Below are 11,558 nucleotides of genomic sequence, written 5' to 3'. Positions count from 1 at the left end.
AGCAGGCAAACAACTCCTACGTGATAATGCTAACCTTATTGTATTGTTTAAACAGGATGAGCTCAATTTAAAACACGTCTTTGACGATCACGTCTCTCCTGACATGACATTTGAGCAATTTAAACAATTTTGTTCTGAATGTTGGAAGGACAAGTATGGTACATTTGTTATTGTTAAGGATTTTGATATTTCTAACGGACGCTATCGTAAAGGTTTCGACAAGTTTATAAAAGTTTAGACGTGGCTGAGACACCTGCATTATATAAAAGCATGTTGGACAAACAAGTGCTTCTACGCAAGCGCAAAGTTGCGGAATTAGCTAGAGCTATTCGCAAAAAGTATTTAGCGTTAAAACTAGGTAAATCGGAGGAGGATGAAACTTTGAAAAAAATGTTTAAACCCATAACCAGTGTTCTAAAAACATCGCAATACAATGCTAACGTTAAAACGGAGTCGATTAAAAAAGAAGAACCAATGGAAAAAGAAGAAGAAATTAAAAAAGAAGATATTAGCACCATAAAAAATACATCATTTATCAGCGATGAAGAGGTATTCAGCGATAAATCCGATGAAGAATACGAAGATAGCATAGAAACAAACCAATCGCAAGATAAGGTATCCGAACAAGAATTTCAAGATTACCTAGAAAAATACCATCATCTAATTCATCCTTATGTGAAAGACCATTGGCAGTATTCAGATAAAATAGATAGAGTATACGGTCCTACTCATGATCCCGTAACCTCTAAATGGAAACTTGGAAAAACTGTTATTGATTTCGCCCATAATGGTTGGATTGTGGCGAAAGGAGACTATGTTGTTGGAACTCGCGGGCTATATGAATTAATATTTTACAAAGAACCTGATTATTACACTGAGGACGATGTGAAACGATATATTACATTGCTGGAATTAACCAATGCTCATAAAAAACTGAATGGTACACTAAAGGGAACCAAAACCTATAAGTGGAATGAAATTATTAAACCTAATCTTAATAAATCACTTCTTAAACCTGACCTGAATAAATCATTTCGTCGTAATACAGTATCTGGTAGGGAGGAGGTTGGCTCAGGAATACCGACACATTGGGAAGACAGCGATGATCATGTGCAATATGTGTATTGGGATGACCCAAACGAACTTTGTGAGCGCCTCAAATTGTTGATGGCTGAGCAAAAAGCAGGAAACACCGCATCCCTCAATAACGAAATTGTTGCCATTATCAACGAATTACGTGAAGCAGATATTATATATTAACGTTAGATCAGATTATTGTAGCATCATTTCCAATATGAATGTTGACAAGTTTGGTCGCCATCATTATCGTTCTAATGAACAAGCTGTTAAAAAGCTACGTGAAGGCTTAAAACAATCTATTTTGGATGTACAAAACCAAATACATGCAGTAAAGAAGGATATGCAACGGAATCCTCCTGTAGCTGATACAGATCTTTCCAACAAGAAATACGTAGATGGTCGCATTGTTCATGTCAAGTCTTTTGTAAGAAAAGAGTTTAATTTGTTGCGCAAAGAATATAATGCAAAACATGTTCAACTTGAACAAAAAATCTCAGACACCATAAGTAAAGTAGAAAGTGATTCTAATAAAAAAATTAATTTGTTGCTTGATGAGAACAAAGTGAATGCTGCAAAAATATCCGATTTGTCGAAACAAGTACACGAGTTTAGAAATGACCTAGATTTATTTAAACGTGAAATGAATAAGAACGTTACAGATGCTGCTCACCAAAGCGCACAAAATATGTTGAAATCGTTGGAAATGGAAAAAAAGATTAAAACAACGGATCTTAATTCACATGATTTAGAAAATCGTCTTAAGGTAGTAGAAGAATACGTCGAAAATAATAAAATTGTCTAAAGAGTCAATTGATGGACGAGTTGCATAAAACCTATTGTACAAAGAATATTGCGTTAGAACGTAAACAGTTTAGGTAGAGTGAAGATGTCTGATGCAAAAAAGGTGAAAGGCAGAAAACATAATAAATTACTAAGCGAGTTACAGGTAAATCTACAAACCATAAATGATAATAGGATTCATGATCTTGAGCAATGGCAGAAAAGCATTCGATATGAATCAGATATGAGATCTTTACTAGATAGTAGAGTATCAGAGCTGTCAAAGACTTTGTATGAGTTGGATGAACGTTTATCTTCAGCAGTAAAAGAAATCCAAGATACACTTGCTATATTTAACACATATTTACACCCTTTACTCCAAAGAGTTAAAGCTTTAGAAAGTAGAAATGGCGTCGTCCATGGAAAAGGTCCAACTAGTTAACGAGCTACACAAACCTGCTCGAAAAAATTATCCAAGACGACGTACAATAGTCAAAGGCTTAGACGATTTATGGCAGATGGACTTGGCTGAAATGCGACCTCATTCTCATAACAATAGAAATTTTAAATTAATTTTAGTTGTTATTGATTGTTTTTCGAAATATCTGTGGACTCGTCCATTAAAGACAAAGACGGGTGAGGAGCTGACTCGAGCATTTTCGGATATCCTCGCACACAGCAAACGAACACCGAAAAATCTGCAGTCGGATCAGGGAACTGAATTTTACAATAACAAGTTTCAAAATTTAATGAAAAAACATAAAATAAATCACTATTCTGTTTTCACTACCATGAAAGCAGCCATGGCTGAACGCGTCATTAGAACGTTGAAATCCAAACTTTACAAGTATTTCAGCTTACACGGTACTTACAAGTGGATTGACATATTGCCCACAGTTACGGCTGAATACAACAATACAAAGCATTCAAAAACGGGGTACAAACCATCACAAGTGAACAAAACCAATGAAAAGGAGATTTTAAAAAACAAATTTACGCATTTAAAAATCGCAGGTCCCCGAAAATTTAAAGTCGGCGATATTGTACGCATCAGCAAAACCAAAATGTTATTCGACAAGGGATATGTTCCAAGTTGGACAACAGAATTATTCAAAGTTACCAAAATCAATATTACCAACCCTGCAACGTACATGCTCGAAGACATGCAAGGTGCACCGATCAAAGGAGCCTTTTACGATGAAGAGTTACAGAAAACAGCCAATCCTGATATTTACTTAGTTGAAAAAGTTTTACGTCGTAAAGGTAAAAAAATGTACGTCAAATGGCTTGGCCTTGATGTAAAACATAATAGTTGGATCGATAATGATGCTGTCATCTAAAAAGGTGGGGGGAATTCTGAAAAATTAGCAGAAACACGTTTTTCGTTCTCAGTGTGTTGCAGTCAGTTAGCTAGTAAAAATGTATTCCCAAGATACTGAATACTCAAGCGGCAGCGAGTATGATGTCACCCTTTCACCATCATCTGAAACATCAACTGTATGTGAAGACTACGATCATGAGCTGGATGCTCTTCTAGAGAAGTATGAAGAAGCAGCTAAGAACGAGTCCCATTATCTGCTGTACACACAGTTGTTAAATGGATCATACCAACTTGGTTGTGGTCTAAGTCCAGCCAGAACATATACTCCAGCTGTAATTATGTGGAAATCGCCATGGCAGAAAATATCTTTCAGTGCCTATGAATGGGAACAATTAATTACCCAACTCAATGAGCAAAGTTTTTTCCACGAAAACGTGACCGTCTCTGATGATCCTGTTGAAATTCAGTGTGGTGAATATTGCATAATTCGACAAATAACCTACAACAGCATGAAATTCCTCGAAATAATCAAGCACGGCATTAACTTTTGTCTCTCAGAAGTGCAAGTGAACACCCTTGTGGAAGCAAATAGTGAACTTTTAACACCGTATATGTCCATGCTAGAGACTATTGAATTTCCACATTATTATTATAATACGCTTAATATTGTTCGAAATAGTTTTAGTAGTCATAATTATACGTTTTCAGACGCAATTCAAAAATTGTATACATTTACACAGGAAGGAAATACTTTACAACATATAGCGTTAGGGCAACTTATATTTTTCTGTAAAAATAGGATCGCTAATGATCTTGAAAGAATTTAATAAAGCTTGTAAAATATATCTCTGTTGTTTTATTTCATGAAAATAAATTACAAGAGGAGTATTGGTGGGGTTTATTTATACAGTGATGTTTTCTTATTTGAACTAGTATCATTCGAGATGCATATCAATAAAGTTGTTCTGCTCATCGCAACCAGCATAAGTTTTTGCTTAGGTGGAAATTTTACTGAGACAAATGCAGTGTCATGGCTAGAACAATATGGTTACATCACCACAAGTGAAACTGCCAGTACTGATATTACTGAAACACTAGAACAGTTTCAAGAAAGATATAATTTACCGGTAGATGGGAAATTAAATAAAGAAACGATGGAGTTAATGCAGAAACCACGATGTACACAAGGAGACAATGCTTACGCTGTAAAATCAGCATGGAAAAAATTTGATATAAAATGGTATTTTCCACAAGCAACCCCTCAAGCTTTGACAGTCACTAAAAGAGTATTTGAAATATGGGAAGAAGCATCAAAATTTAAGTTTACTTATCTGAGAATCCCAGATCCAAATCCGGATATAACTATAACAGTAGTTCCAAAACAGCACTATTTTCGATACAATTGTCAGGGTAACGACGAATGTCCTTTTAAATTTACAAGTGGTATATTAGCACATTCTTATTTTCCACCTACATCTGGGTGCATAGAAATTCATATGAATAGCAATCTAACATGGGATTTCAGTTTAAATTCTACAGCAGAAGGTCGAACAAATTTCTTTGCAGTCCTTCTCCATGAAGTTGGTCACGCTGTAGGTCTAGCACACAGTAGCGATAAGAAGGCTGTAATGTATCCCTTTTATGAAACCTTTCCTTCTCACATAACTGATGATGATAAAAGAGGCTTAGAAAAGTTATATGGACATAAAAGTAAATCTGCATCTATTCCAACTCAACCTAGGAGTAGTTCACCAACTACAACAGAAAGATCTAGGACAACCACAGCAGCTAGGACTAATAAATCAAAGCAAAATATAATAACGAATGTATGTGAATTGGAATATCCAGATTTAATATTTTTAGCGTATGCTCCATCATTTCCAACATACCGAATGTATATAGTAAGTAAGGATCTGGTATGGAAATATGACTTAAATAATGAAAAGATACCCACCAATGCTGAACAATTTATAAGATACTTTCCAAGGGGAATTACGAACGTGACACATGTTTTTCAAAGTTCCAATGGAGATATGATTGGTGTAAGCAGAAATCGTATATATGCAGCAGCATTTCCTAGCTTAAGAATTCATACAGATAACATGGTACCTGAAATCAATAACGCAAGAAGTATTAACGGTTTATTCCAAACAAATTCAGGAAAAAAATTTGTTTGTTTTGATGGTTCATTTATTGAATTTAATGATAAAGACATTATCTCAAGAGGACGCATAAGTGACGTTTTTCCAGGAATACCAAATGATATTACATCAGCATTTAATTACATCGATGGACATTGATATTTCTTAAAGCACAACGTCTATTACAAGTTTAATGAATTTACAAGAAGTGTCATTGAAAAAGGTACTTTTAATTGGAATATGTTGGGGATCCCTTGTCCTGATAATGGATTAATAAAACAACTGAAATCCTTATTATCTAAAGTAAATTTATTTTATGAATAATTAATGTCTGGGGGTCCATCATCAATGGGATCTGGGGATCTGGGGATCTGGGGATTTTGTATGGGGAAAAGGTAAATAAAAATAAAGCATATTTTACAAGAAAGTCTTTTATTCGTTATTAGTAATCGATAATCGTAATCGCAAATCGTATTCGTTTAATCGAAGTAACGTTTTGTGATTATGATCAATACAACTAAAAGGTAAGTAATTACTTTACAAGAAAGTTTTTTTACATTTTACAGGTATAAACGTACAAAATATGTTTACCGAAAATGATACAAATATACAGATCGTCTTTACCAAAAGGTTTAAATTTTATTAGCATCTTAAATATCTGAGAATCTTACTTTTTTATTACGATTCCTGTGTAAGTCCTCCTCACAATCATATCTATCCTTTAGTTCAAAGAGTACCTCACAAAAACCATTTTGACACCAGGATGATTTTTTTCTAAATATCAAATGTAAGTCTGAAGCTAAACAACTAACATGAAAATTATCAGATTTAGCTTTTAGACATTTTTGTTTTTCAGAGAAAATTATTTTAAATACCCTGTAACATGGTCGACAGAGTAGCAAATTATATTTTGGTATTTGATAATACCTAAACCATAAGCAATAGTAGTCATTAAGTGCAAAAGTTTCAAAATCCTGACACTCTATAATTGCCTGACGAAGTTCAGGTGAAATATTCAATTCTAGATCATGATTCTCAAAGTCACAAACTTTAAAATGTTCATAAGGAACGGGATTAGTTTTAATTTGCATCCATTTAATTTTACTAAATTTTTGAACTATTTCCTCCGTTAATACCCATGGTAAAGGCGATTTACTAATAAATTTTGAAATTTCATGTATGTTTTCGATAATAGAGCTTATGCATAAATTCTGTAGACTTTCCATCTTCCACATCTGAAAAATGAATTCACCTATGTGTTATACTGTAGTGGCCCCAGGGCAACGTATCAAAAGTGTTGGAGAGTAAGTGCCGTTTGTCATCAAAAGGGTTTAAGGCTATTTTAGTTTGCTCAATACTGTAAACTTCATGTAATTTAGATTGTATACAACGCTGTGTTGCATAAAAAAGTGATTTTGTTTCGGCAGTTTCACGAAAACTTTTCAAACAATTCAAATAATCATCAAAGTTAATTTTCATCTTTACAACATTCATCTTAACCCCTTTCGACTTTTTAACATCTTTCTCCCCAGCCACTTTATATGTATATTGCTTTGAACGAAGACCAACGAAGTGAGTCATGATTTTCGAGTTATTCTCATCTTTCATTAGACCTGGCACTTTTTTGTTTACTAAAGGAATATTCCAAGGATTATTTGGGGGATAATCGCTTGTATCAAATCTATGAATGTCAGGCTTAATCATTTCCTCGTATATATCATTACATTCAGTTTCATAAATCAATCCATCAGTATCAATATAAAGCAATTTATTGACTATTGTACATCGTCTTGGATAATTTTTTCGAGTAGGTTTGTGTGTAGCTCGTTAACTAGTTGGACCTTTTCCATGGACGACGTCATTTCTACTTTCTAAAGCTTTAACTCTTTGAAGTAAAGGGTGTAAATATGTGTTAAATATAGCAAGTGTATCTTGGATTTCTTTTACTGCTGAAGATAAACGTTCATCCAACTCATACAAAGTCTTTGAGAGCTCTGATACTCTACTATCTAGTAAAGATCTCATATCTGATTCATATCGAATGCTTTTCTGCCATTGCTCAAGATCATGAATCCTATTATCATTTATGGTTTGTCGATTTACCTGTAACTCGCTTAGTAATTTATTATTAGAGTTACTGGAAATGTAAGACCTTTTAAATTAAGGACAGTGAAGTAATGAGGATATGAAGTAGTTTTGTTAGCGTTTATGTTAACTGAATATAGTGCTGATACAATGGCCCAAGCAAAACAAGCCTGGTCGTTATTCTTAACATTGATACAAGCTCGTTTTTTGGTAACTTTAGGATGCAATTGAATATACTATGAGGCTCCTTTAGCCATTTCAAATTTATTAATGTTTATTTCTAAAGATATAATTTGATTCAGTGCCCAACCACTCTGAGATTCCTCGAATTCAGATAAATCGGTCAAAACAATATTTTTAACGTAAACTTCAAACCAATAATTTAAATCGGTAGTCACATCAATAACTTCATTTTTAGTATTAAAATATTTTCTTTCTAAAATTTCCACCTCTTCAGCTTTTTTGATAAATTCCCCACAAAATGTAGTGTTTACTTTTAACATGCCCATTCTTTTTAAGTTGTATTCAATTTTCTTTTGAAACATTTTAAAAGCATCGGCAAAAAACTGTGAAATATCTTTATGCTCTTTGTTAATAATTATTCCTGTTTGTACTCTACTTTGAAAAATTGATGCTATATTTCTCCATACAACCTTTGCTTTACTTCTACGTATATTATTTAACCCACCGCCTGCAACGGAATTTAAATTTTGAAGTATAATTAAAAATCTTTTAAGGATCCCTGCATTGGTTTGAAGTTTTCGTAGCGTCCCTATACTTAAATCGCCATCCTTAATAGCTAAATTGCATAAACATATATGTTTTTTAACTTGTTTTATTAAATTTTTTGTTTCTCTATCCGAACAACGCTTTTTTAAAAAAAGTAATTTTTCAGTTTTATCAAATTTTTTAATTATCTCACTACTAAGAATAGCGATTTCCTCAGAATTCATTTTTCAAAATTTTGGATATGAAAAATCTACTTACAGTTTTTTAAATTTCAATTATTTCGAATGACGCTGCAGGATTTAGCTTGCTCGACGTGCTCACCAGGCCTCTGAATACGACAGCGTACTTTTCTGTCCTCAACTGATCTATATAGGGGGCGTAGTCCTCGGTAACCCGCTTCGGTAGGAACACCACACTTTCCTCTAATTCTAGAAGCACCGATTGACCAAATGCAGTGTTGACGATTTTACTGTTTATTATTTTATATGGTTTGTCAACTTCCAGTTGCTGTAGTTTTGTAATCGGTTTGTCTTCTTTCTTAACAACAGAAACTTTGTTTAGTTTGTTTAGATCCATCTGAAATAATTGCGAATGTAAGTTCATTTGCTACATTGCAGATTCTATTATTAAAAATTACATGATTTTGAAGTAAATTATAATAAAATTGCAACAGTGAAAATATGAAAAAAGACATTGACGTAATAAAAAGCTACGGCTACAAAATCATGTCTATATAATAGGATACATTACATACGAGTTGTAACAACTCATAATAGCCGGTAAACGTGGACTAGGATACACACGAAAGTCATAACTTAAGAATGTACACACGAATAGCAACGAATACCACGCTACGCTGTCTCTTGCAGGTCTGAGGAAAATTGCAACAGTAAATCATAAAAGATGACATTGAAATGATAAAAAACTAAAACTGAGGTAAAATTGTAACAGTAAAATATAAAATATTACAAAACATTAAACTGGTAAACATACAGAAACTACATAATCACAGTATAAGGGCTATACAGGAACGAGCACACAAAAATAAAATTTCCCCAGATCTACTGCAAAACTGAGCCTTTCACAACATCGGGCAACAGCGCCTCCCATAAGAGCCTGTGTATTAGCGTAAGATAGAAAATCAATTTTCCCCAGATTCTGGGGAAATTTTAAAAAGATTTTAAGGATGCATTACGTACGAGTTTCTACAGCTCGTAATAGAAGGTAAACGTGGACCAGGATGCAAACGACGCTCATAACTTAAGAATATACACACATGAAGGTTTGAAAAAAATGATTTACCGGCACATACACTATTATGTAGATTTCAGGTCTTTAAGGTAAAATCGCAGTAGTAAAACATTAAAATGATGAAAAAGCAGAAACTACAAGATCATTATTATATAATAATAGGATGCATTACGTACGCCTTTCTACAACTCGTAATAAACGTGGACCAGGAGGCACACGCAACTCATAACTAAATATACACACATGAGGGTTTGAAACACAAACAGCATTTACCGGTAGAAAAGCGGAAACTACAAAATCATAGTTATACAATAGGATGTTTCTACAACTCATAATAGAAGGTAAACGTGGACCAGGACGCAAACGGAACTCATTACTAGTTTCTACAGCTCGTAATAGAAGATAAACGTGGACCAGGACGCACACCACACTCATAACTTAAGAATATGCACAGGCTTGAAGCAAACAAGCATTTATCGACAAATACGCTATTATGTAGATTTCAGAACTTTAAGGTAAAATCGCAACAGTAAAACATAAAATATGAAAAAACATTAAAATGATGAAACAGTAGAAACTACAACATCATAGTAATATAATAGGATGCATTACGCTGAGGTAAAATTGTAACAGTAAAATATAAAATATTACAAAACATTAAACTGGTAAACATACAGAAACTACATAATCACAGTATAAGGGCTATACAGGAACGAGCACACAAAAATAAAATTTCCCCAGATCTACTGCAAAACTGAGCCTTTCACAACATCTGGCAACAGCGCCTCCCATAAGAGCCTGTGTATTAGCGTAAGATAGAAAATCAATTTTCCCCAGATTCTGGGGAAATTTTAAAAAGATTTTAAGGATGCATTACGTACGAGTTTCTACAGCTCGTAATAGAAGGTAAACGTGGACCAGGATGCAAACGACGCTCATAACTTAAGAATATACACACATGAAGGTTTGAAAAAAATGATTTACCGGCTATTATGTAGATTTCAGGTCTTTAAGGTAAAATCGCAGCAGTAAAACATTAAAATGATGAAAAAGCAGAAACTACAAGATCATTATTCTATAATAATAGGATGCATTACGTACGCCTTTCTACAACTCGTAATAAACGTGGACCAGGAGGCACACGCAACTCATAACTAAATATACACACATGAGGGCTTGAAACACAAACAGCATTTACCGGTAGAAAAGCGGAAACTACAAAATCATAGTTATACAATAGGATGTTTCTACAACTCATAATAGAAGGTAAACGTGGACCAGGACGCAAACGGAACTCATTACTAGTTTCTACAGCTCGTAATAGAAGATAAACGTGGACCAGGACGCAAACCACACTCATAACTTAAGAATATGCACAGGCTTGAAGCAAACAAGCATTTATCGACAAATACGCTATTATGTAGATTTCAGAACTTTAAGGTAAAATCGCAACAGTAAAACATAAAATATGAAAAAACATTAAAATGATGAAACAGTAGAAACTACAACATCATAGTAATATAATAGGATGCATTACGTATGAGTTTCTACAGCTCGTAATAGAAAGTAAACGTGGACCAGGACGCACACGGAACTCATTACTAGTTTCTACAGCTCGTAATAGAAGATAAACGTGGACCAGGACGCAAACCACACTCATAACTTACAAAAATTACATAAGAATACACACAAGAGGACTTGAAACAAAAAGCATTTACAGGTAAATAGGCTCCAGGTCTTTAAGGTAAAATTGCAACAGTAAAACATAAAAGAAGACTTCTGAAGTAGCAAATAATTAAATACCAAAAATATTTACTTACTTTTTTAGTTGTATTGATCACACTCACAAAACGATTACTTGGTGTAGTTTGTGACTGACAGAAACTCTATAAAATGGCTATCCCCCGATTTCAGTTTAAATAGTAGCTACTCCGGAAATGCCTCGTGAACACATTCACGTTTTAATTGCATCTTTTAACTAGTAATTTGCAAACGATTAAAAAACATTTGCACTTAATTCGTGGGAACGACATGTGCATAATATTTATAGAATTTGTACATCCTTTAACTAGTAATTTGCAAACCATTGGAATGTGGATGTATCCGGTTCACTCGTGGGAACGACATATAATATTTATAGTTGGTGCATTAACGTATGACATCATTGGAAT

The 11,558-nt window shown here is 33.8% G+C and overlaps 1 protein-coding gene and 1 long non-coding RNA gene across 2 annotated transcripts; one reads left to right on the top strand and one right to left on the bottom strand.

The window, feature by feature from the left end:
* Positions 1 to 4,125: 4,125 nt before the first annotated feature.
* Positions 4,126 to 5,481, top strand: LOC126886288 (matrix metalloproteinase-14-like). The gene has a single exon (XM_050653158.1). It carries the CDS (start codon positions 4,126 to 4,128, stop codon positions 5,479 to 5,481), a length of 1,356 nt encoding a protein of 451 aa, XP_050509115.1.
* A 256-nt stretch (positions 5,482 to 5,737) lies between these two features.
* On the bottom strand, positions 5,738 to 11,070 carry LOC126886686 (uncharacterized). The gene is made up of 2 exons (XR_007698753.1): positions 8,395 to 11,070; positions 5,738 to 6,557 (listed from the first exon to the last, which is right to left on the bottom strand). It is a non-coding gene; the product is annotated as an uncharacterized LOC126886686 (long non-coding RNA).
* Positions 11,071 to 11,558: the final 488 nt, after the last annotated feature.

Source organism: Diabrotica virgifera, chromosome 6, assembly GCF_917563875.1.
Source record: "Diabrotica virgifera virgifera chromosome 6, PGI_DIABVI_V3a".
Taxonomy (NCBI): domain Eukaryota; kingdom Metazoa; phylum Arthropoda; class Insecta; order Coleoptera; family Chrysomelidae; genus Diabrotica; species Diabrotica virgifera.
Note: the sequence above shows the minus strand (reverse complement) of the source record. Positions and strands in the feature narration are given on the sequence as shown.

Bases quoted from the DNA above. Each gene is read 5' to 3' on its own strand.
- LOC126886288 (XM_050653158.1), top strand. From the start codon at position 4,126: ATGCATATCAATAAAGTTGTTCTGCTCATCGCAACCAGCATAAGTTTT.